The sequence below is a fragment of the Saccopteryx leptura genome, chromosome 9 (assembly GCF_036850995.1).
Source record: "Saccopteryx leptura isolate mSacLep1 chromosome 9, mSacLep1_pri_phased_curated, whole genome shotgun sequence".
Lineage (NCBI taxonomy): Eukaryota > Metazoa > Chordata > Mammalia > Chiroptera > Emballonuridae > Saccopteryx > Saccopteryx leptura.
In genome coordinates, this window is record NC_089511.1 from 47,216,630 (window position 1) to 47,244,284 (window position 27,655).

The 27,655-nt window shown below is 41.0% G+C and overlaps 1 protein-coding gene across 2 annotated transcripts in view; it reads right to left on the minus strand.

Moving 5' to 3' along the window:
• The window catches only part of LOC136381131 (cytochrome P450 2B11-like), a 34,482-nt gene extending 23,114 nt beyond the window's left edge, over positions 1–11,368 (minus strand). For both annotated transcript variants that reach the window (XM_066349481.1, XM_066349480.1), the window contains exons 1-2: positions 11,168–11,368; positions 104–266 (exon numbers count right to left, since the gene is read on the minus strand). In XM_066349481.1, coding sequence (XP_066205578.1) covers positions 104–266; positions 11,168–11,338 — 334 coding nt within the window. In that variant the 5' untranslated portion in view covers positions 11,339–11,368. The remainder of the gene's footprint in view (positions 1–103; positions 267–11,167) is intronic.
• Positions 11,369–27,655: the final 16,287 nt, after the last annotated feature.

Below are 27,655 nucleotides of genomic sequence, written 5' to 3' on the forward strand. Positions count from 1 at the left end.
ATTCTGGGTCCCTCTCCACCCCTTCTTCTTCCTTACCAGATTCACCTTCCTCAATCCCCATCCTCCAGCCCCCGTCCCCTCATGGTACCTTTCAGGTCCTTACCATATCCTTGAAAGACTTGGTCAACAATGGCAACTTTCCCTCGACCAGAAAAGGCCTCTGCTTGGTCCACCAGGGCCTCCCTAATGGCTTCTGTCCCACATAGCATGATCACAGGCCTTGGCCCCAGGTACACCGTGAAGACATCCCCATATTTGTCTCGGAGCTGCCAAGCATACCCACATCCATCATTGCTATTAGTCAGTATGCATTTCCATGTCCATACCAATTGTTAAGCCATTAAAACACATGTATATTAGTTATTAGCTGCCACCCTAAGATGTTCCATTGAGACTGCCTTTTCCCTTCCCAGGACCCAGCAACTAAAGGATTAACTCATGACATAATCAGGGTCTACATGATTGATTAGTGCCCCAAGCAGTATAGATAGTTAAACATCTCTAAATCACCCCTGCCTAGAAACTTAAGTCTGGCCAGATACCCCTGGCATCACAACTAAAGACTCATCTTTTTGTGATCTAACTTTAACTTGCTATCTGCCTCCTGACAGTTTCCCTAGAGAACTTCCCTGAACAACCCATTTGATAGACATTAAGGGAAAGTGATGGCCTCCTGGGGCTGATCATGAGTTCAGAAAAATCATGACATCAGTATAACCACTTTGGAAACTGCTCAGTGGTATTTACTGCAGCTGAAAATTCGCATGCATTCTCTGTGACTTATCAACTTCACTTAAGATACATATCAAAAAAAGTATATTTGTGTTCACTAAAATAAAGGACAAGGAGATTCACTGAAACCTTATTAATAAAATGCTCATCACCATCAGTGTAAATTGTATAGTGATTGTTCATACTTTGAAATACTACACAGAAATGAAAAAGAATGAACCACTGCTATACCCAACAACATGAATGAAACTTACAGGTGTAATGCTGAGTGAAAGTCTCCTGACAAAGTGGTGGGACAGTGGATAGAGCATTGCACTGGTATGCAGAGGACCTGGGTTTGAAATAGTGAGGTCACTGGTTTGAGGCAGGCTCATCTGGCTTAAGCACGGGCTCACCAGCTTGAGCGCAGGGTTGCTGGGTTGAGCATGGTATCACAGACATCACTCATGGTCACTGGCTTGAGCCCAAAGGCCACTGGCTTGAAGTCCAAGGTCACTGGCTTGAACCCAAGGTCCCTGGCTTAAGCAAAGGGTCATTTGCTCTTCTGTAGCCCTCCCCACCCCTGGTCAAGGCACATATGGAAAAGCAATCAATGAACAACAAAGGTACTCAAAGAAGACTTGATGCTTCTCATCTCTCTCCTTTCCTGTCTGTCTGTCCCCCCTCTTTGTCTCTCACTGTGTGTCTCTGTCACACAAAAAAGTAACTAGACACAAAAGAGTCCATACATGACAATTCTATTTATATAAAACTGAAAAATAAATAACATGAAGTTATGGTGTCAGGACAGTAGGAGGGTAGTGACTGGAAGGGGATGTGAGTGGGGTATCTTGGGATGGGCCATGTCATTACTTATATTATAGCAATTGTGTGAGTATGTTTGGGAAAATTTGCTGAGCTGAAAATTTATGATCTGTGTACTTCTTAGGGTGATGTTAACCTTCAGTAAGAAGTTGACTGACAATCATAAAAAGGTTAAGTTTTTATGATTTTTTTATGAAAAATCTCTCACGCTGATCTCTGCAATGCACCTTCATTAGTCTCTGTAATCCCATTCTTGTGTTCTCTACAATCATTTCAACACCTATTACACCGCACCCTGTAGCCAGAGGAATTTTATTTAAATGTAAATTAATGTCATTGACCTGCTCCAAATCCTCCAGTGCTACCACCTTGTTGAGAATAAAACCTGAAGTTTCCACCATGGTCCACATGGCCTACAAAATATGTCCTGATCACTCTTCTTCTCCACCCACTGGCCCCTTTGCTCACTCAGATCTTGCCTCCAGGTTGTACCCCAATTACTCTGAACTTGTTCATGCTTCAAGATTTTTGCCCCAATACCTGCCTCTCTCTAACACTTTCCTCCTGCATTTTTTGAGGGTCTGTCCAGAAACAAATCAGAATTGGGCCTTTCCTTCACCACTCAATCTAAAGTAGTTCCCACCACTTTCTAAACAAACACCCTGCCTTATTTTAATCATAGCTCTTATCTACCTAACATTTCCTTATTTCTTTATTTTTTTTTTTTTATTTTGTATGCCCTGTCCAATGTCACACCTAGAATATTCCCCATCACAGAGAAGGTGCCAATAACTTTTATTAAATAAGTGAATAAATGAATGCATGGATCAAAGCAGCTTTCATTTAATTGATATTTACTATACATCAGGTTCTATGCAATATCCATCTCATCCTCACAATGGTTTTATGAGGGACACATTTTTATTGTCACCATTTCATTTTACTGAGGAGGAAACTGAGATTTGATGAGTAACAGCTGAATCTGGAACACAAACCCATGCTTGACTTCAGAAGGATTTGGGCACACATAGGGGAATGGAGGAGGAGCAGTGCCAGCTTCCCCAGCCTGTCTAGCACGACGTCCACTAGCCCATGCTCTCTCCTTTTCTTTCTCTCTCCTCTCTCTCTCTTTCTCTCAATATCTCTCTATCTCTCTCTCCAAAGATGCAATAAAAATGGAAAATCATAGATGCCTACAGGATCTTAGGACAGTCCATGTAGGGATCTGAAACTGAAAATTTTTATGCAAAGATGTTTGTGGATACTGGGATGGAGCCTAAAACTTTAATCAGATTCTCAAAATATTTAGTGATTCCAAAATTTCAGTCTATGAGGACACTGGAAATTAAGAGGCCTTCATGCTGGATCCCAACTTCCCCTCTGGATTTCCAGCTGTGTGGCTGTGGACAAGTGCCTTCCCTAAGCTAAGCCTCACTGTCCCTACCTATGAGATGGGATATAGCACCTCACCTAGCCTCCATGTTTGTTGTAACCAAGACCTGATAAGTTTCCATGACAATATACCATGTAAATCCTGGTTATAAAATTCTGAATGAAGAAAATAATTTCAGCCTGACCAGGTGGTGGCACAGTGGATAGAGCATCGACCTGGGATGCCGGGGACCCAGGTTCGAGACCCCAAGGTTGCCAGCTTGAGCGCGGGCTCATCTGGTTTGAGCAAAGCTCACCAGCTTGGACCTAAGGTTGCTGGCTCAAGCAAGGGGTTGCTCGGTCTGCTGTAGCCCCACGGTCAAGGCACATATGAGAAAGCAATCAATGAACAACTAAGGTGTTGCAATGCACAACGAGAAACTAATGATTGATGCTTCTCATCTCTCTGTTCCTGTCTGTCTGTCCCTGTCTATCCCTCTCTCTGACTCTCTCTCTGTCTCTGTAAAAAAAAAAAAAAAAAAAAAAGAAAATAATTTCAGGAAGTTGTAGGAAAGCATGGTACCCTGTGAAACACTGAAGAACTAAATCACACACTGGGGGCCTCCACACGCATGATAAAAACTGTCTCTGTAAAAAGCAAAGGCTATGGCTGGGTTGCTCAATAGAAAAAGTGTCAATCCAAGTAGATTCCAAGATGGCAGAAGAGTAGGCAGATGCACAGACTGCCACCTCCTAGGACCAAACTGGATTACAAATTAATTTAAGAACAATCATCATGAAAAACCAACTTTGGACTAAAAGAACAGGACTCAAAAACCAAGGATCACAGAAGAAACTGCACTGAGCCTGGTAGGAAGTATGGGGATGCAGTGGGGGCTCCCCCACTCCCAGGAGCGAGGGGAGGCTGAGGGTCCAGTAGGTTTCTCATTGTGAGGAGAGAGACCCTGAGAGGTGGGGTACTCAGTCCCAGGACCGAAGCCCCAGCCTAGAAACCTAGAGACTGGAGAAGACAGCCTGACAGCACTGAGTGGGGGGAAGAGCATGATTTCTGTCTGTGGAAAATAGCTGGTGAAGAAGTTGCAGCCTCAAAGGGCCAGTGCAGAAAATATCACTTACAGCCACTTGCCTGGGCTCCGGGGGTGGTGGGGAGGGCTGAGAGAACTGGTCTTGCACTAGGAGAGTGGGGAGATTGAGGCATGGGACACAAACGATAACAGGAAGAAGCATACCTGAGCTGAGTCATTCTTCAGTGCCAAGGTGGCCATAGCTGGGGGGGGGGGTCGCTCCCTCCATCCAGCACAAGCCTAGAGTAGAGCCAGGTGACCCACCTCCAAAAAGCTCTCCAGTTCCAATCAGCATGAAAGGCCATTTGGAAAGGAGGAAGTAAAGGGGAGAGGCAGTGACTCAGGTTTCTGGGGAGACCTGAGCTACACCTTCCTCTCCTGATACAGAGAATGTGCCCCACCACTGGAGAGTAACTGGGCAGACCACACCTTCTGTTTCCCAGAGGTCACACCCAATGCATTCCTGGATACATTTTCAACTGGAGCCAAAGAACAAGATGTGCCCACCACCACCACCACCACCCGCCCTCCCATCCTAAACACAGAAGCTCCCTGCTGGGCTCAGCTACAAACAGCAGGGAAGTGGCTCTACTAGTTAAGGAGAATTAAAATCTGAGCAACCAGCAGAAGCAGAGGGATAAAGACCTGGACCAGAAGCCGCATTCCATATACTAAACACAGACCCACAATGCTAACAAGCTTGCAAACCACACACAGAAAAAATGGGAAGACAGAGGAATGTAACCCATATGAATCAACAAGAGAGATCTCCAAGAAAAGAACTAAATGAGATGAAAGTAACCAAATTACTGAATGCAGAGTTTAAAATAATGATTGCTAGGATGCTTAAGGATCTCAGAGCTATAATGGATGGACTTAATGTGCACCTAAATAAAAAAAAAATTGCAAGCATGAAAAAGGACACTGAAATCATAAAAAAGAATTAATCAGAAATGACAGTTACAATATCAGAAATGAAGACTACACTAGAAGGAATCAAAAGCAGGCTAGATGAAGCAGAGGATGGAATCAGTGAATTATAGGACAAGAAAAATAAAAATATAGAAAGAGAGCAGCAAAAAGAAAAGATGCTCAAAAAGTTTGAGAAAAATATAAGAGAACTCTGTGACAATATGAAGATAAATAACATCTGGATCATAGAAGTTCCTGAAGGAGAAGAGAAAGAACAAGGAATAGAGAACCTGTCTGAAGAAATCATAACTGAAAACTTACATAGCTGAAGGAAAAAGTCACACAAGTTCAAAAAGCCCAGAGAGTTCCATTAAAGATGAACGCAGAAAGGCCAACACCAAGACACATCATAATTAAAATACAAAAATTAAGAGATAAAGAAAGAATACTAAAAGCTGTAAGAGAAAAGTAGTCTATCACCTACAGAGGAGCCCCCATAAGGATGACATCTGACTTCTCAACAGAAACATTAGAGGCTAGAAAAGAATGGCAAAAAATATTCAAAGTAATGCAAAACAAGAACCTACAACCAAGACTTCTTTATCCAGCAAGATTATCATTTAAAATAGAAGGAGAAATAAAAAGCTTCCCAGACAAAAAAAACAAACTCAAGGAATTCATTACAACCAAACCAGTACTGTAGGAAATGTTAAGGGGCTTGCTGTAAAAAGAGTAAAGGAAAAATATTTGAGAAAAAGAGGATTATACATTTAAAGAATAAAATGACAAAAAACAACTACATATCAAAAATAACCTTAAATGTAAATGGATTAAATGCTCCAATCAAAAGACATAGCATAGGCCCTGGCCGGTTGGCTCAGTGGTAGAGTGTCGGCCTGGTGTGCGGAAGTCCCGGGTTCGGTTCCTGGCCAGGGCACACAGGAGAAGCTCCCATCTGCTTCTCCATCCTTCCCCCTCTCCTTCCTCTCTGTCTCTCTCTCAGCAGAGGCTCCATTGGAGCAAAAGATGGCCTGGGTGCTGGGGATGGCTACATGGCCTCTGCCCCAGGCACTAGAGTGGCTCTGGTCACGACAGGGCAATGCCCCGGATGGGCAGAGCATCATCCCCTGGTGGGCATGCCGGGTGGATCCCGGTCAGGTGCATGCAGGAGTCTGTCTGACTGCCTCCCTGTTTCTAGCTTCAGAAAAAATACAAAAAAAAAAAAAAAAAGACACAGCGTAGCTGCATGGATAAGAAAACAGGCCCTGTACATATGCTGTCTACAGGAGACCCACCACAAAACAAAAGATACACATAGACTGAGAGTAAATAGATGAAAAAAAATATTTCACACAAATGGAAAGGCAAAAAAGCTGGGGTAGCAACATTAGTATCTGACAAAATAAACTTTAAAACAAAGGCTATAGTAAGAGATAAAGAAGGTCACTACATAATGATAAAAGGAGCATTACAACAGGAAGATATAACTATTATAAATATATATGCACCTAATACAGGAGCATATAAATATCTAAAACAGATTTTGATGGACATAAAGGATGAGATCAATGGCAATAGTATAATAATAGAAGATTTTAATACCCCACTAACATCAATGGATAGAACCTCCAAAGAGAAAATTAACAAAGAAACAGTAGCCTTAAATGACACAGTAGATCAACTGGATTTAATAGATATCTTCAGAACATTTCACCCCAAAGCAGCAGAATATACATTCTTTTCAAGTAATCACAGTGCATTCTCTAGGACAGACCACATGTTAGGACACAAAACAAGTCTTAATAAATTTAAGAAGATTAAAATAATATCAAGCACATTCCTGATCACAACAGCATGAAACTAGATATCCACTACAATAGAAAAACTGAAAAATGTTCAAACACTTGGAGACTAAATAGCATGCTATTAAGTAATGAATGGGTTAATAATGAGATCAAGAAAGAAATTAAAAACTTCCTTGAAACAAATGAACATAAAAGAACTCAAAATTTATGGGACACAGCAAAAGCAGTCCTAAGAGGGAAGTTCATAGCAATACAGGCATACCTTAAAAAGCAAGAAAAAGCTCAAATTAACAACTTAACCCTGCACCTAAAAGAACTAGAAAAAGAACAACAAATAAAGCCCAGAGGAAGTAGAAGAAAGGAAATAATAAAGATCAGAGCAGAAAAAAATGACATAGAGGCTAAAAAAAAAAAATACAGAACATCAATGAAACCAAGAGCTGGTTCTTTTAAAAGGTAAACAAAATTGATGAAACTTTAACCAGACTCAAGAAGAAAAAAAGAGAGAGAGCTTAAATAAATAAAATTTAAAATGAGATTGGAGAAGTAACAACTGACACAGCAGAAATTCAAAGGATTGTAAGAAAATACTATGAAGAACTGTATGCCTAAAAATGGGATAACCTAGATGAAATGGACAAATTCCTTGAAAAATATAATCATTCAAAAATCAATCTTGAAGAATCAGAAAACCCAAACAAACTATTACACCAAAAGAGATTGAAGGAGTTATCACAAAACTCCCAACAAACAAAACTCCTGGGCCTGATATTTTCACAGGTGAATTTTACCAAATATTCAAAGAACTCCTATCCTTCTCAAGCTATTTCAAAAAAATTCAAGAGGAGGAAAAACTTCCAAACTCCTTTTATGAGGTGAACATAATCCTCATTCCAAAACCAGGCAAAGATACTACAAAAAAAGAAAACTATAGGCCAATATTCCTGATGAACTTAGATGCTAAAATTCTCAACAAAATATTAGCAAACTGGATCTAGCAATACACAAAAAAAAATCATACATCATGATCAGGTGGGATTTATTCTAGGGAAACAAGGCCAGTACAATATTCTCAAATCAATCAACTTGATTCATCACATAAATAAAAGAAAAGAGAAAAATCACATGATAATATCAATAGATGCAGAAAAAGCATTTGATAAAATCCAGCACCCATTTATGATCAAAACTCTAAGCACAGTGGGAATACAGGGAACATACCTTAACATGATAAAGGCCATCTATGACAAACCCACAGCCAACATCATATTCAATAGGCAAAAATTAAAAGCAGTCCCCTTAAGAACTGTAACAAGGCAGGGATGCCTTCTTACACCACTCTTATTCAACATAGTTCTGGAAGTCCTAGCTACAGCAATCAGACAAGAAGGAAAAATAAAAGGCCTCCAAATTGAAAAAGAAGAAGTAAAATTTTCATTATTTGCTGATGACATGATACTGTTCATAAAAAACTCTAAAGTCTCAGTCAAAAAACTACTGGAACTGATAAATGAACTCAACAAGGTGGCAGGATATAAAATCAATATTCAGAAATCAGTAGCATTTTTATACACCAACAATGAACTATCAGAAAAAGAAATTAAGAAAACAATCCCCTTCACTATTGCAATAAAAAAATTAAGTATCTATGACTAAATTTAACCAAGGAGGTTAAAGACTTGTACTCGGAAAATTATAAAACATTGATAAAAGAAATCAAGAAAGATACAAACAAGTTGAAGTATATACTGTGTTCATGGATAGGAAGAATAAATATCATTAAAATGTCTATACTACCCAAAGCAATATATAAATCCAATGCAATTCCTATTAAAATACCATTGTCATACTTCAAAGATATAGAACAAATATTCCAAAAATTTATATGGAACCAAAAAAGAACAGGAATAGCCTCAGCAATCTTGAAAAATAAGAATAAAGTTGGGGGTATCATACTTCCTGATATCAAGTTATACTACAAGGCCATTGTACTCAAAACAGCTTGGTACTGACATAAGAACAGGCATACAGATCAATGGAACAGAACAGAGAATCCAGAAATAAACCCACACTTTTATGGTCAATTGATATTTGACAAAGGGGGTAAGAGCATACAATGGAGTAAAGACAGTCTCTTTAATAAATAGTGCTGAGAAAATTGGACAGATACATGCAAAACAATGAAACTAGAACACCAACTTAAACCATTTACAAAAATAAACTCAAAATAAATAAAAGACTTGAATGTAAGTCATGAAACTATGATCATCTTGGAAGAAAACATAGGCAGTAAGCCTTCCAATATCTCTCACTGCAATATATTTTCTTATTTAACTCCATGGGCAAGTAAAATAAATGACGGGATGAAAAAATGGGACTATATTAAACTAAAAAGCTTTTGCATAGCAAAAAGCAACATGAACGAAATAAAAAGACAACCCACACAATGGGAGGACATATTCACCAACACATCCTATAACCAAAGTCTACAAGGAACTTGTAAAACTCAACACCAGGAAAGTAAAGAATCCAATCAAAAATTGGGCAGAAGAACTGAATAGACACTTCTCCAAAGAGGACATACAAATGGCCAATGGGCATATGAAAAAATATCCATCACTAATAATTAGAGAAACGCAAATTAAAACCACAATGAGATACTACCTCACACCTGTCAGAGTGGCGTTTATTAACAAAACAACACATAATAAGTGCTGGCGAAGGTGTGGAGAAAAGGGAACCCTCCTGCACTTCTGGTGGGAATGCAGACTGGTGCAGCTACTGTGGAAAACAATGTGGAGATGCCTCAAAAAATTAAAAATTAAACTGCCTTTTGACCCAGCTACCCCACTTCTAGGAATATATTCTAAGAATAACAAATCACTGATTCAAAAGAAGAAATGCACCCCCATGTTTATTGCAGCATTGTTTACAATAGCCAAGTTCTGGAAACAGCCCAAGTGTCCATCAGTGGACAAGTGGATTAAAAAGCTTTGGTACATTTACACAATAGAATACTATGCAGCTGTGAAAAAGATGGAAATCTTACCCTTTGAGACAACATGAATGGACCTGGAGTCTATTATGCTAAGCGAAATAAGCCAGGCAGAGAAAGAAAAATATCATATGACCTCACTCATATGAGGAATCTAATGAACAATGTGAACTGAGGAACGGAAGAGAGGCAGAAAATGGGTCAAAGAGTCCAGAGGGAAAGAGGCAGATGGAAAGGGGATGAAAGGAAGAGATGTAAGAAAAGTAAGACATTAGTGAAAGTATATACACATACTAGAGAGATACAGGGCAGGATAGTAAATCATGGAGGGAAAAGGGGAAGGTGGGGGGGAGGGGGCAAAGGGGGTATCAAGGAGAAAACAGGGGGGGGAAGGAGAGAGATATAGTCAGGGGTACACTTGTAACTATGTAAACACAACAAATTAAAATCAATAAAAAAATAAAAGGAAGAACAACCTTAAAATCTTATTTAAAAAATCAAAAGAAAAAGTGTCAATCCATCATACCCAAGGTTGCTGGTTCAACTCTCAGTTAGGACACATACAAGAAGCAATCAATGAATGCACAACTAAATAAAACAACTAAGGGAAACAACAAATTGATACTTCTCCCTCTTTTCCTCTTTCTCTCTCCTTCCTTCTCTCTCCCTTTCTCTCTCTCCCTCTTTCTCAAATAATGAATGGAAAAGTTTAAAAATAAAAGTAAATAAATAAAAGTAATGACAAGCCAAAAATTCAGAAGTGTACTCACTATGCTGGGGAGGAAAGCGTGGAGATGGGACCAAAAAGCAAGAGTTAACTGGAAGTTATTGTCATTGTTACAGTTCTCCCATTGAGAAGTGGGTTCATGGTGTAGATTATATTATTAATAAACAAATAGACAGTCAAACATAAAATAAGGCCTGAAAAGCCATGTTACAGAGAGCCTAGTAAACACTCCACTAGTAGTGTCATGTATTATGTATAGTGCATTAATGTTCATTATTGGTAAGCACCCTTAGCTGGCCTCCTGCTCTCCCTCCCTCCTCCCATTGTCCTGGCATTGGCATGAACCAGCCTTACCTTTCTTTTGTTGACAGAAGAGAAACCTATTTGACTGATGCCCCTGCCCTCTTTTCTGTCTGCCCTAAAAGTGTGCAGGTACCCAGGGACTTGACAGAAGGTGGCAGAAGATGTGGATTTCTATACCCATGGCCCATACCCAGACACCTCTTCATGCCCACTTGCCCAATCCAGAGAGAGAGCCCACACACTTCCTACTGAGCAAGATGTCTGAGCCTATCTGACCACCATTTACCATTGCTTCACCTGCATGCCTCTTACTCACCAATCTTCACACACCCCACCCCTGAGCCTGGAAGGAGGCCTTCCTTACTCCTTCTGGTGAGTGACCCCCAAGTACAAAGACAGTTTCACCCTCAGACCTTGTCCCCCTGCCTCTCACCCTCAGGAAGGATTTGAGTAGACCTCTTCTGTCCAACTGCAGAAAGTTCCCTAAAAAGGGCAGAGGATGGGGGCCTGGTGGAAGGTGGCCGTGTGCCTTTGGGTAGTCCCTGGCCAGGAGAATCAAGAGTCCTGTGAGGAGAGCAAGGAGGAGGAGGACACTGAGCTCCATGGTCTCAGTGTGGTTGCCTTCCAGCCTGTTGCAGCCTCAACTTGGGCCTTTTATCCTGAGCCTGCCGCCCCACCCAGTTATGTAACTTTATCCATTCCCCGCCTTTCCTCTGTCAATGTCCAGGAAGGTGAGCTTGGAACAGAGGTTCATGGGGGCCATACTTCTTGCCCAGTATACTGCTCCCTCCCACCCTAGCACTTCCTCCCCAGATGATGGCAGAGATACTGTGGTAGTTACCAATATCAACACGAGTGCTTGAGAGCAAACATGTGTTCTTATTTTTGTGGGTATGGGTGAGCATGCACTGTCTACTTGTTGTGGCCTGGTTTGTGGTTTATGCTTGCATGTTTGCCCATGTCTGCTTGCATTGTATGTGTGCTTGTCTGATTTTTATATGTGAAGGGGTGTTTGTATTTCTGTGGATTTGCTGGTGTGTTTCTGTGCATGAGGCTCATATGCTTATGTATATATTATTGCATGTGTGCAGGCTTATTTTGCATGGTGGTGGTGGTGTGTGTGTCCTTGTGCGTGAGTCTGTGTGTGCTTTTGTGTTCATGCATCTCCCTGTCCATGTGTTTTTAGGGCCTTCAAGGTGCTCAGTGTCTGTCTTCAGACCCCATTCCTTTACCCTCCTTTCTGTGACAGCCACAGATGGGGGTAATGGGAGATACAGAAGGAGGTGGAGAGACAGAACTGGTGAGAGAGACTAAGAGATGGAGGGGTTCTGGTGGAGAAAGACAGAGACCTGGCAGGGGGGACAAGGTGGTTCTGACTGCTCTGGCCAGTGCTGGGCAGTTCTCTCTGTGTCTGGTTCTGTCTTTACTGTATAGGATGTTTCTCTGATCCTCTCTGATAATCTGAGTGCATGCGTCTATTTCTTGTTATTCTCTCTGTCTCAGAGTCTGTTTCTGCCTTTGGACTGTGAGCTCCAGAAGTTCAGAAGCTGGGCCTAGTTTGATTGATGTCCATTGGGCTGGTGTCTGTCTCTGTCATTGCTCTGAGACTCTGGCAGGCTCGGTTCCTATTGCTAGATAAGGGAATGAGTGTATCCATGTTCATCTGTTGTGGTCTGGACCTGGCATTCCACCTCTCTCTGTGTCTTTCCTATCAAAGGGAATGGGAGGAGATGGGCCAGCATCTTTCCTGCAATGCAAACTCCTAGCTGGGCCCAAGACTTTGATCCTGAAGTGAAATCATATACTTCTGACCCAGGGGGAAGGGACAGACGATCCTGATCTCTTGAATTGAGGGTGGAATCTGCATTTTTCTAACCTTGGAGAGGTGTCACCGTGGACTTTCCTGACCTCATATCCTAGCACTACTGTGTTGTGTGATCTGGTTTCAAATTTAGGTCTTCATTCCAGCCCCAGACACCACAGATGGAGAGGCATGAAATGCTTTACACAAAGTAACTCACTGAAATCTACCTTTTGAAGTAGGTAATGTTGTCATCCTCACTTTGTAGATGGAGAGAGTGAAGCACAGAGAAGTTTAGTGTTTAACCCAATGTCACACAGGGGGTTAAAGCTTCATTGTCCAATATGGTAGCTGCTTGTTGCATGTGGCTATTAAGTACTTCTTTATTTTGTGGTGCATTTCATCTGTATTTTTGTTTAATGTTTATAACAATTTGGGGAAAATTGTAGACCTCCCTATTTCAAAGATGAAAAAACTGAGGCCCAGGGTGACAGCCACTTGCCATAACTTACATTTGGCAGAGTTAGCTTTTAAATCCAGACATTAAACACTCCGGGGTATAGGTTTGAAGCCTCTAGACCTGGAATTGTTTAACTAGTGTGCAGGTACCCCTACCTCTAGCATTTAGGGGGCCCATGAACTTGGATGAAAAACAAAATTGCATCCTTCTCACTAATCTTATATGAAAGTTAACCTTTCCTTCAGTTATGAAGGGAAATCACAGGAACAATAGTAATCAACTTTGTCACCAATGGAAACCACAGATAATTTCAAAACCTGATACAGCTGTAGCTCTCGAAATAGCATCTAGACTCATCAGCACTCTATACAATCACACCACTGTCTAATTCTAGAACTTTTCATCTCCCCAATAGAAAATCCTTTGTCCGTTTAGCAGTCAATCCCCACTCTCCCTTCCCCAGTTCCTGCAACCACCCCCTCTACTTACTGTGCCTGTGGATTTGCCTACTCCGGATATTTCCTATCAATGGAATCATATAATACATGACCTTTTATGTCTGGTTTCTTTCATGAACTTAATTTTACAGTTTTCCAGGGAAAATAGGGCATTATAACATGTAAATGGACAAAAGAGGATTTATAGTAAAACTTTAGGTGCACAAAATAATTTTTAGAAAAAAAAGTCAGCACTTATTGAACACATATTATGTGCCAGGGTCCATCTAAATGCTTTACATATATTAACTGACTGAAATCTCACAGCATCCCTGAGGATTGATGTGTGGATGAGCATAATTAATCTCATTTTAAAAAATGAGGAAAGACAAGCACTGAGACATTAAATAACCCACCAGTTAGTCATCATACAGACTGTGCTGGGGTTTGAACCTAGGTCCTCTGGCTCCATTCCCTGGGCACTTAACCACTGAATGGAGATACATCTGGTGGGAAACTTGGATGTGAAGAGCCTTAGAGCCCTGCTCTCCACCCCACACTCCACCTGGCCTCACTGTTTTCCTGGTTGGTCTTCCTGGTAATGGCCATCTCCAGGTGCCCTCTAAAGGTGGTTGCCTGCTCTACCAGAGCTTCATGAAGCATCTCCTAACTGCACAGCACAACCACTGGAGTCGGGCCCAGGTGCACCATGAACAGGTGAGCTGTGAACAGGTGCAATGTGAACACTAGCCCATACTGAGCCCTCATCTGTAGCCTTGAGTCCCAAGGGGCTTCCATGTGTCTGTCTGCCCATCCTGTCAAGCAGTCATCTCTGTGGCTGGCCCCTTTGGGTCCTGATTGCACTGTCTTTCCCTCTGCTCTCTGTGTCTCTGGGCATTTTTACCTATTTGTGTTTGTTCTGTGTTTCTGACCCTGCGTATCTCCATGTTCATTTGTCCATGTCTCCCAGTTCGTTCCTCTAACCCTCTACATGGGCCTCTGCCTCGTCATCTCCCCACTTCTGTGTTTCTGTTTCTTTTGATCTCTTGGTCTTGGGCCTTCATTATCTCAATCAGCTCCTCAATACCACCATCAGCCTTTCATTATCCCTCTCATTCCCTCACCAGCTACCTCAGCCCCTCCCTATACCCTTAACACCCCCATCATTAACTTATTTCTCACTATCCCCCTCAACCCCTCACTGTCCCACTCAACCCTTCACTTTCCCTCTAAGCACCTCATTATTCCTCTGCCTTTCACCAGCTTCTTTAGCCCTCAGTATCCTCTTCACCCCTCACTATCACCGCAGCCCCTCATTAGTTTCCTCAGCCCCTCACTATACTCCTCACCTCTCACTTACTCCCTCAACATCCACTCCTGTTCTTTGCTGTCTCAGTGTGCCTTCATTTTCCTTTGTGTCTATGTCTATATTTCTGTTCTTCAGTCTCTGGGCTTCATATTTCTTTGGTCATCTCGGATCCTCTCTTTGACCTGCCTGCCTTTTTGCCTCACCCTTACAGTCACAGCCTCAGGTATCACAATTTCCAACATAATGCCTCCTACCCTGATAATAAAACTTACCATACTCCAGTGTAGTGATCAAATCACTTCACACTCATTACACAAGAGACCTGACCGAGCAAAATGGATGTTTGAGGGAAATAACCAGGAAGCACAAACCAGGGTATGATGCCTGAATATTACCTTCTCATTTTGTAAATTACTATATTTATCTCTGTTTCATTGTCATCTTTCCCTTACACTAGAATAGTTGCTCTGTGACACCCTAGGTATGTACCTGTCTTATTCACTGCTGTATCCCCAATGCCTAGAATAGAGCCTGCCACACACTAGGTGCCCAACAAATGTTTGTTGAATTAATTAATTAATGTTTGCTTGCTGTGTTCCTCACTAGCTCACCATCACCTTGGCTTCAGTTTCTCTGTCTTGCTGTCTTGGTAATATCAAGAATCCCTCTTTCTAGACATGTCTTTCTTAGCCTTGGTCTCAGTCTCTGTGTCTCTCTGTGTGGTCACTCTGCATTCATTCACTGAGCACTTACTATGTGCCAAGCCCTTTTATTTTGGGTCTCATTTCCACTCTCACAATGACTCTATAGGGCAGGTATCCATATTTTCCAGATAAGAAAATCTGAGTAGCAAAGAGGGGCAGAAACTTGCTCAAGTGTCTTTGGCATAACAAATAAATGGAGAAGATGAGGCTTGAGACTGAGTGTCTGATTCTAAAAATTAGTGCTTTATTCTGACAAATGAGTACTTCCCAGAATGTGCTCCCTCAGAGCCACAGACCTGGGAGATAATAATGGGTCTTTCAAAAATAAAAGTTGTCAAATAGTCTGGGATCTTCTGTAAACTACCCTCCCCTTTTAGTGAGTTATTTACAGAGCACATTAGCAATTTTTTTTAAATAAAGATTTTATTTGATGATTTTAGAGAGAGGAGAGAGAGAGAGAGAGAGAGAGAGAAAGTAGGAGAGAAGAGGGAAGCATGAACTCCTAGGTAGTAGTTGCTTCTTGTACGTGCCTTGACCGGGCAAGCCTAGAGTTTTGAACCAGTGATTTCAGCATTTCAGGCCGACATTTTATCCACTGTGCCACCACAGGTCAGACACCTTAGCATTTTAAATGCCCCCAAGAAGTCCTGCAGAAAATAAACCAGTTTGTCTTTGTTTAACCCAGTCTCTTGGTTGCCTATTTATTTATAGAACCCTTTTCCCCAGAACTGACTGTCCTCTTCTACCTTGCTCCCACTCTCTTGTTCTTTCTGCCTCCCATTCTCTGCTATCTCTGTCTGTGCTTCTTCCTCTTTCTCAGAAAGTCAGCATATCAAAGTGGTTGAAACAGCTGGCTCTGGAATAGACTGTCTGGGTTTGACCTAATTTGACCTCTAGACTGTTGTGTTACCTTGGGCAAGATCTCAACCTCTCTATGCTTCACTTTCCCTATCTATAAAGTGGGATGACAACAATACCTACCTCAAAGGGTCAGGATTAAGTGACTTACTCTGTGTAAAGCACTTTACACTTCTTCATCAGTGATTGCTAGGGCTGGAATGAGGACCAAACTGGGTGCCAGGTCACAAAGCACACCAGAAGCTGGAATCTATGAAAAAATAAAATAAAATAAAATATTGCCATTTGTGACAATGTGGATATAAGTAGAGGGTATTATGCTAAGTGAAATAAGCCAGACAGATAAAGATGAATAATTTACAACTTCACTCATATGAGGAATCTAAGAAAACAAACAAACAAACCAAAAAAAAAAAATATATATATATATATATATTAAAACAGAAATAGACTCATAGGCACAGAGGATAAACTGATGATTGCTAGAGGGGAGAAAGGTGGGAAGATGGGTGAAAGAGCAGAAGGGGAAAAGAAGCACAAGCTATTAATTGTAAAATAATTGTTGATCAGGGCACATGCTCATGGTGCTGGGCATGCACTATCAATGTCCAGGACATGAGCTCCCAGCATGAGCATCTCTCCTCAGGGAGGCAGGCACACAGGCTAATGCCTGTTGTCCCTGGTTTTTCCTCTCTTCAGAGGCACCAAAGGCTCCACAGAGTGTAGCTGTGACCTCCCTGCCCTACTGAGACCTTGCAGAAACTTGTAAGAACAACTTTAGCTAGAATATTGGGCAATGATTGTCTTTAAAAACCTTGAACCAAAAAGAATGTTCAAAAGCAGTACCTCCTAGTTGCTCTTGGAGAAAAGTCTTTTCTGAACCAGCTGACTCTTAGATGAGTATATAAGAATTAATCTGGATAGTGTAGGAATAATGGCAGTGTGAAAGATACTCTTGATCTGTCACCTAGAGATTTCAACAAATTAAACAGCTATAATGCAGCAAAGGAGCACCAGCTCGGCTTGTAGAATTGTCTGAAAAGATCCACACAACCAGTTGACTAAAGATGGGAAAGATGGAGAATGGGAGAGGAAGATAAGAAGCACTCACAGTGGAGTTCCAGAGAGGAGAGAGGCCTGGGCTGTAAGTTTTCATCTGCCAGGGTTTTGGAGAGGGAAGAAACTAAGAGTGACTGGGTCTTCTTATGCCAGGAAGAGTGGAGAGATGGGGGGCAGTTTGAGAAGTACTGAACCAAAACCATGGTAGAGCACAGGGTTTGCTTGGTCTGCTAGCAGCTCACACTCGGCAGACAGACAAAGAAGTGCAAAGTGCAGCCCCTCAGCTTCCCAGATTGTGACTTCCTCCCTTCATAGGGTGTGAAGTGTGGCAGAGACATACTCTACAGCTGATTCTACAGGGCCACTCTTTTCCCTAAAGAGTGGAGAATATCTGTGTTTGGTAACTTGAGACATGAGGAAGAGTACCCTGAGACCTGGAATCATCATTGCTAAAGAACGTGATGGCAAACCTATGACAACATGTCAGCACTGACACACGTAGCCATTTTCGATGACATGCAGCCACATATTAGAGAAGTATGGGGCCACATGCCGAGAAGGACATTTCATCCTCAGCTCCTGCACGGTCAGGTGCAGTAGCCGAGGATAAAACATTTGCTGTAGTATAGACACACTGTGCCAGAGGTCTGTAGGCCAAAACAACAGAACTTCTAGTTCTGGGCACAGAGCATCTAGTTCTGGGACTTCTGGTTAGGCTGTTTTTCTCGAAGTGACACACCACCTGAGTTATGCTTGGTTTTTTTTTTGGTGAATTTTTTTTTTGTATTTTTCTGAAGCTGGAAACGGGGAGAGACAGTCAGACAGACTCCCACATGCGCCCGACTGGGATCCACCCAGTACGCCCACCAGGGGCGACGCTCTGCCCACCAAGGGGCGATGCTCTGCCCCTCCAGGGCATCACTCTGCCATGACCAGAGCCACTCTAGCACCTGGGGCAGAGGCCAAGGAGCCATCCCCAGGCCATCTTTGCTCCAATGGAGCCTTGGCTGCGGGAGGGGAAGAGAGAGACAGAGAGGAAGGAGGGGGAGTGGAGAAGCAAATGGGCGCTTCTCCTATGTGCCCTAGCCAGGAATCGAACCCGGGTCCCCCGCATGCCAGGCTGACGCTCTACTGCTGAGCCAACAGGACAGGGCCTTTTTTGGTGAATTTTAACACACCAAGCTCAAAAGACTGTCCATCACTGGCTAACGATGTGAAGCCTTCGAAACTGGCCCCATCCATCATTACAATGGAAAAACTGCCTATATCATCATAACAGCAATATCTCAGCAGAGGTCAGCCTGGGAATTTCACAAAACTAAAACTTGTAATATAGTGCTACCTACTGAGAAAACTTGGAAATACAATGACACCCCCATTTCATTTTTCTTATTTTCTTTTGATTTATATATTTATATTTATTTCTTTTTCTGTGTGGTGATGTGTGTTTTTGTGGGGGGTTTTGTCCTTATAGTTTTGGGGGTTTTGTTTTTTTGTTTTGTGGTTTTTCTCATTAATTTTTTTATTCTATTTTTTAAAGCTTTGTCATTTCTTGTTTGATTTCATAACAATACCACTCTTAAGTGCCATCAAGGCAGAAAAAAACTAATACCATAGCTACCCAGAAAAAGAACCACAGTCAGAAATAAAATGAAACAAATCTCTACAAAGTAATCTCAATCACATGAAAACCATGGAGTTAAATGATAGAGAATTCAAAATTGAAGTTCTGAAAAACTCAATGACCTGTGAGAAAACACTGATAGACAATTTAATGAACTCAGAAAACAAATTAATGAGCAAAAGGAGTACTTCACCAAGGAGATTGAAACTTTCAAAACAGAGATGAATAACTCAATACATGAATTAAAAAATGAGCTAACAAGTTTAGCCAATAGAACAGGCCAGACAGAGGAGAGAATAAATGGCATTGAAGGTAGGCAACTAGAGATAATATAGAGGGAAAAAGACACAGACTTTAGAATTTTTAAAAAATGAGAGACCTCTACAAAAATTGTCTGACTATATAAGAAAGAGCAATATAAGAATAATGGTTATAGAAGGAAAAAAAAGAAGAGAGAAAGAAGGAAATAGAGAGCCAATTAAAATAAGTAATTAATAAGAATTTTCTAAGCTTATAGAAAAAGGAGCTACTATTTACCTTAACCCTAACAGACCTTCTCCAAGGCACATTGTAAAAAAACTGTCAAAAATCAATGACAAAGAAAGAATCCTCAAGAAAACATAACATCTAAAGGAAGGCCTATTAGGTTATCATCAGATTTCTAAACAGAAACTCTTTACAGAGACAGAGAGAGAGTCAGAGAGAGGAATAGACAGGGACAGACAGACAGGAACAGAGAGAGATGAGAAGCATCAATCATTAGCTTTTTGTTGTGACACCTTAATTGTTCATTGATTGCTTTCTCATATGTGCCTTGACCGTGGGCCTTCAGCAGACTGAGTAACCCCTTGCTTGAGCCAGTGACCTTGGGTCCAAGCTGGTGAGCTTTTGCTCAAACCAGATGAGTCTGCACTCAAGCTGGCGACCTCAAGGTCCCAAACCTGGGTCTTCTGCATCCCAGTCCAATGCTCTATCCATTGCACCACCACCTGGTCAGGCTCAACAGAAACTCTTTAAGCCAGAAGAGAGTGGACCCAAACATTCAAAGTACTGCAAGGGAAAAACTACCAGCCAAGAATAGCATACCCAAAATAGTTATCTTTCAAATATGAAGAAGAAATAAAAACTCTTCCAGACATATGAAAACTAAAGGAATTTATCACCAGAAAATCCCCATTGCAGGAACTACTCAAGGTGGATATTTTACCAGATACAAAAGACAAAACAAATAAAAACTACAAGTAGACCTGTGGTGGCACAGTGGATAAAGCGTTGACCTGGAAATGCTGAGGTCGCCGGTTTGAAACCCTGGGCTTGCCTGGTCAAGGAACATATGGGAGTTGATGCTTCCAGCTCCTCCCCCCCTTCTGTCTCTCCTCTGTCTCTCCCTCTCCTCTCTAAAATGAATTTTAAAAAAAAACTACAAGTAAAAGCTCCAACCAGTTTACAATAAAAGGAAGAATCTGTGACAACAATAACATAAAAAGGGAGAGGCCTGAGGTCGCCAGCTTGAGTGTAGGCTCATCTGCTTTGAGCAAGGCTCACCAACTTGAGCCCAAGGTCTCTGGCTTGAGCAAGGGGTCACTTGGCCTGCTGTAGACCCCCTCCTGTCAATGCTTCTTGTCTCTCTCCCTTTCGGTTTATCTGTACCTATCTGTCCCACTCTCTGTCCCTCCCTGTCTCTGTCACTAAATAAATAGATAAATAGACATGCACTCACAAAAGGGAGAGGATAGAGATCTACAGTAGCAAAGCTAGATGGAGTGCAGAAGCACTCATAAGACAAAGGACTGTTGTATATATAAAAACATTTTTCTTAATAGCCTAATGAAAACTACCCATGAAAAAAATTATACTGAAAAAGATAGATTAAAAGAAGAAGAAATACATGGATGGACTTTGATAACATTATACTGAGTGAAATAAAGTAAATCAGAAAAAACTAAGAACTATATGATTCCATACATAGGTGGGACATAAAAATGATACTCAGAGACATGGACAAGAGTGAGGGGGCTATGGGGTGGGGGGGGAGAGGGAGGGGTTGGGGGAGGGGAGGGGCACAAAGAAAACCAGTTAAAAGGTGATGGAAGACAATTGGACTTTGGGTGATGGGAATGCAGCATAATCAAATGTCAAAATAACCTAGAGATGTTTTCTCTGAACATATGCACCCTTATTTATCAATGTCACCCCATTAAAATTAATTTTAATAAAAGAAGAAGTAAGGAAAAGAACTATTGAATATCACCAAACAAAGCAAAAACAGAAACATAAAAGAGAAAAATCAAATGAGACACGGAGCTACCAGAATACAAAACATAAAATAACTATAGGAAATCCTCAAGTGTCAATAATTACCCTAAATGTAAATATATTGAACTCACCAATAAAGAAGTAAAGATTAGCAGGTTGGTTCAAAGAGCAAAACCCAACCATACACTGCCTTTAGGAGACACATCAAAGATGCAAGGACCAAAGTACACTGAAACTGAAAGGTTGGAAAATGATTCTCTAAGCAAATAATACCCAAGGAAAAACAGATGTAGTCATACTAATACATGACAATATACTGACTTCAAGACAACAAAAGTAACAAGAGACAAAAATGGACATTTCATAATGATAAAGGGGACACTATATCAGGAAGATACAATGCTTCTTAATATATATGTACCAAGTCAGAGAGCACCAAAATGTATAAGACATCTACTAACAGAACAGCAACAAAAAAGAAAAAGACGAGCACAATCATAGTTGGAGATCAATGAGAGCTCTAGATAGATCATTAAAACAGGAAATCAATAAGAAAAATATTGGCCTGAAATGATGCACTAGACCAAATAAACTTAATAGACATCACATAACATTTTGTTTACACTAAGCATATTCTCTGACCATAAGGCTTTGAAATTAGAATTCAACTGCAAAAAGGAAGTAAACAAATCCACAGAAATGTGGAAATTATACAATGCTTCAAAAAGATGACTGTGTCAAAGAAGAAGTAATACACAGCTAAAAAGATAAAGACAAACAAGAGTGACAATGCAACAAAACTTCAGGGATGCAGCGAAAGCAGTAATAAGAGAAAAGTTTACATCATTACAGGCTTATATCAAGAAACAAGAGAGTTTGCAAGTAAACAACCTAACATTACATCTTCATGAACTAGAAAAAGAAGAACAAAGGCAACTCAAAGTCAGCAGAATAAAGAAAATAATAAAAATGAGAGCAGAACTAAATGAAATAGAGAAAAAAACTATAGAAAAAATTAATACAATAAAGAGCTGGTTCTTTGAAAAGATCAATAAAATTGACAAACCCCTGACTACACTCACTAAGGAAAAAAGTGAAAGGATTCAAACAAAATCCTAAATAAAAGAGGAGAAAATACCATAGACATCATAGATATACAAATGATCATACTAGAATACTATGAAATATTATATCACACCAAATTCAACAATCTAGAAGAAATGGATAAGTTCCTAGAATCTTTCTAGACTGAGTCATGAAGAAGTGGAAAACCTAAATAGACCTCTAAGCAGGGAAGAAATAGAAAGAACATCAAAAACCATCCCCACGCCTGACCAGGTAGTGGTGCAGTGGATAGAACGTTGGACTGGAATGCAGAGGACCCAGGTTTGAGACCCGAAGGTCGCCAACTTGAGCGCAGGCTCATCTGGTTTAAGCAAAGCTCACCAGCTTAGACCCAAGGTCGCTGACTTGAGCAAGGGGTTACTCAGTCTGCTGAAGGCCCACGGTCAAGGCACATATGAGAAAGCAATCAATGAACAACTAAGATGTCGCAACAAAAAACTAATGATTGATGCTTCTCATCTCTCTTCATTCCTGTCTGTCCCTATCTATCCCTCTCTCTGACTCTCTCTCTCTCTCTGTAAAAAATAAAAAAAAAAATTTTTAAAACCATCCCCAAAATAAAAGTCCAGAACCAGATGGCTACACTAGTGAATTTTCTCAAACATTCAAAGACTTGGTACCTATCCTTCTCAAAATCGTCCTAAAAATAGAAGAAGTAATAATATCCCCTAACACATTTTATGAAGCAAACATAACCCTGATACCAAAACCTAACAAAGATAAACACATAAAAAGAAAACTACAGACCAATATCTTTAATGAACACAGATGCAAAAATTCTAAATAAAATACTAGTAAATTCAAAACAACAATACATTTAAAAAAAATAATACAGTGGTACCTTGAGATACGAGCAGACCAACATACAAATATTTAAAATAGGAGCTGCAACTCAGTCCGTATTTTTATTCGAGATCTGAGCAAAATTCTGAGATATGAGTCATAATTTGGGAAGCTGCCGCTAGTTGGTGCATTGGTGCATGGGTCCAGTATTGGCAGCACAACACCAGCATCTTGTTCTTTCTCATGTGTTATCCACAGAAACAAGTCTAATCTCATGCGCTGTACTCGTTCTTGCATCATTTTTGCATTTTTTACTAACTTTTTTGTGTGCTATCGTGGGGCCAAAGAAAGTGAGTTTAAAAGACAGTGGTGAGAAGAAGAAGAGAATGATGTTGATAGAAGTAAAGCAAGAAATAATAGAAAAACGTGAGCATGGTATATGAGTAATTGAACTGGCAAGGCTGTATGACCACAATACATCTACAATTTGTACCATCCTTAAACAAAAGGATGCCATCAAAAGCACAAATCCAGTGAAAGGAACTACAATTCTGTCCCAATTAAGGACAAATATCCATGAAGAAATGGAGAAGCTTCTGCTGGTGTGGGTGAAAGAGAAAGAGCTGGCAGGAGATACAGTGATGGTAATATACAAAAGGGTACATATTAATTTTTTTTTGTATTTTTCTGAAGCTGGAAACAGGGAGAGACAGTCAGACAGACTCCCGCATGTGCCCGACCGGGATCCACCCAGCACTCCCACCAGGGGGCGACGCTCTGCCCACCAGGGGGCGATGCTCTGCCCCCCTCCGGGGCGTCGCTCTGTTGCGACCAGAGCCACTCTAGCGCCTGGGGCAGAGGCCAAGGAGCCATCCCCAGCGCCCAGGCCATCTTTGCTCCAATGGAGCCTTGCTGCCAGAGGGGAAGAGAGAGACAGAGAGGAAGGAGAGGGGGAGGGGTGGAGAAGCAGATGGGCACTTCTCCTGTGTGCCCTGGCCGGGAATCAAACCCGGGACTTCTGCACGCCAGGCCGACGCTCTACCACTGAGCCAACCAGCCAGGGCCAAAGGGTACGTATTATTTATGGTGACTTGAAGAAGAAAGAACCACCAACCTAAAAAGAGGCAGCTGAAGATACGTTTAAGGCAAGTCACGCTGGTTTGAAAATTTCAAGAGAGATCTGGAATCCACTTGGTAGTGAGGCATGGTGAAGCTGTGAGTGCTGACGTTAAGGCAACTGAGGAGTACATTGCACGTTTTGCTGTGCTTATGGCAAAGGAAGGCTACATCCCCCAAAAAGTGTTCAAATGTGACGAAACAGGATTATTTTGGAAAAAATGCCCCAGAGGACTTTCATCACCACAGAGGAGAAGAAGCTCCAGGCCATAAACCCATGAAGGACCGTCTGACCCTTGCATTGTGTGCAAATGCTAGCAGTGACTGTGAAGTAAAGCCACTGCTAGTGTATTATTCCAAAAATCCTCGAGCCTTTAAGACTCACAAGATTCTTCAAGAAAAACTGCAGGTTATGTGGCACGCCAATGCTAGGGCATGGGTTACGTGGCAGTTTTTTATTGAATGGGTAAATCTCGTCTTTTGTCCTGCAGTGAAGAAATATCTTCAAGAAAATAAACTCCCAATGAAAGTATTACAAATCCTTGATAATGCTCCAGCCCACCCAACTGGTCTTGAAGATGACATTCTCAATGAGTTCAAATTCATGAAAGTCCTCTACCTCCCACCCAACACGACTTCAATCTTGCAACCTATGGATCAGCAGGTCATTTCTAACTTTAAAAAGCTTTACACAAAGCACTTGTTCTGCCGCTGCTTTGAGGTGACTGAGAATACAAATCTAACCCTTCGAGAGTTTTGGAAAGATCACTACAACATTGTGATATGTTTACACATTATTGACTTGACATGGCAAGAGGTTACAAGAAGAACCTTAAACTCAGCATGGAAAAAGTTATGGCCTGATGTTGTTGCAGACAGTACCTTCGAAAGATTCGAACCAGAGACTGAGACTGAGGTAGAAGCATTGGAGGAGATTGTGTCCCTCAGAAAGTCAATGGGTTTAGAGGTAGATGAGGGTGACATAAACAAGCTTGTCAAAGAACATGAAGAGGAACTCTCAACTGAGGAGTTGAAAGAGCTATAGATGATGCAACATACGGAGCTTTTGCAAGAGATTTGTAGTGAGGAGGAGGTAGAGTTAGAGAAAGTGATTTCTACAAATGAAATTAAAGACATGCTGGCAATGTGGGAGAAGCTTTCAACTTTCATTGAAAAGAAACACCCAGAAAAAGTTTCAACTAGTCGTGCTTCAGCACTTTTTAATGACACTTGTTTGTCACACTTCGGTAACATTTTAAAAGGCAGGCAAAAGCAAACCTCTTTGGATAGATTTTTATTCAAAAGTCCTGCAAGTGAAAGTGCCAAAAGTGCAGCCAAAAAGGCAAAAACAGGTGATGATTAAATAAAAAATACATAATGTTAAGCTTAGGTTAAGCTTAAAGTTAAGAAAGCGCATTTTTTACAATTAAGTTTTTGTGAATCTCGGAAGATGGCAGCGGAATAGGCAGATGCACAGACTCCCAGCTCACACCACCAAACTGGATTACAAATTAATTTAGGAACAAACAGCATGAAAAACCAACTCTGGACTACAAGAACAGCTCTCAAAAACCAAGGAGCAAAGAAGAAGCCACACTGAGCCTGGAGGGAGTACCAAGGAGCGGTGAGTCTCCCCTCCTTACAGGAATGAAGGAGGTGTGAGGTTGAGAACCCAGAAGGGCTCTCATTCCAAGAAAAAGAGTAGAAAATATCACTCACAGCCACTTGCCTGGGGACCTGGGAACGAGGTGTGTTAAAAGGGCTGGCATGTCTTTCAAAAAAAAAAAAGGAGAGAGAGAGAGACAGACAATGAGGGGCAGAGGAATGCAGGGGATGACCTGAAAAGCTGATTCATCCAGTGCGGGAGGTAGCCATAGCTGGGGGAGGGGTTGATCCTTCCACACAATACAAGTCTAAAGTAGTTCCAGTTAACCCATCTCCAGACATCTCTCCAGCTCCAATCAGTGCAACAAGACACAGCTGAAAACAAAAAGTGGGGAGGAGGGGTAGTAATTCAGGTCTCCATGGAGATCTAAGATACACCTCCCTGTACTGGAGCTGAGAAAACACCCCACTCCCTGAGAGAGTAACTGGCAGATCAGGCCTTCAGAGTCTCAGGTTACACCCACTGCATTCCTGGATACAGTTTCAAATAAGGCCCCTGCTGAGATTAGTAACAAGACTACCATCAAGATAACTGAGAAGAAAACAAACAAATCAAAACTTCAAAGCGGCTCTATTAGAAAAGTCAAACCCAACAGTGGATTACAAACAACAGCTGATATCAACCCAAGAAGACCTAGAAATAACACAACTGAAAATTAGAGGCAGACAACACCAAACCTAGACTCAACCAGCCCTACAAACAACAAATCCAAACACACAGGCATAATGAGCAGACAGAGAAGTGCAATCCACATGAAACCACAAGAGAAATCTCCAGAAAAGGAACTGAGTGATATAGAAATAACCAAACTACCAGATGCAGAGTTTAAAATAATGATTGTTAGGATGCTTAGGAATCTTAAAACAACAATGGATGGTTATTAAGAACACCTAAATAAAGAGATAGAAAGTATAAAAAAGGACATTGAAATATTAAAAAAGAAACAGTCGGAGGTGACAAATACAATATCAGAAATGAAGAACACAATGAAAGGAATAAAAAGCAGATAGATGAAGCTGAGGATCGAATCAACGAGTTGGAGGACAAGATGAACGAAGGCATGGAAGCAGAGCAGAAAAAAGAAAAGAGACTCAAAAAGTCTGAGGAAACTCTAAGAGAGCTCTGTGACAACATGAAAAGAAATAACATCAGCATCATAGGGGTTCCTGAATAAGAAGAGAAAAAACAAGGGATAGAAACTTTATTCAATCAAATCATAGCTGAAAACTTCCCTAAATTGATTCAAGGAAGGGTCTCACAAGTTCAAGAAGCACAGAGAACTCCATTAAAGAGAAACCCAAAGAAACCTATACCAAGACACATCACAATTAAAATACCAAAGCTAAGTGATAAAGAGAAAATATTAAAAGCTGCTAGAGAAAAAAAGACTATCACCTACAAAGGATCCCCAATTAGGATGACATCCAACTTCTCAACAGAAACACTTGAGGCCAGAAGGGAATGGCAAGAAATATTCAAAGTAATGCAGAACAAGAACCTACAACCAAGACTACTTTACCCAGCAAGGCTATCATTTAAAATTGAAGGAGAAATAAAAAGCTTCCCAGACAAAAAAAAAAAGAACTCAAGGAATTCATTACAACCAAACCAATGCTGCAGGAAATATTAAGGGACCTGTTGTAGACAGATCAAAGTGAGAAAAGAATGTAGCAAAAGAGAAATACAGCTTTAAAGAATAAAATGGCAATAAACAACTATATAT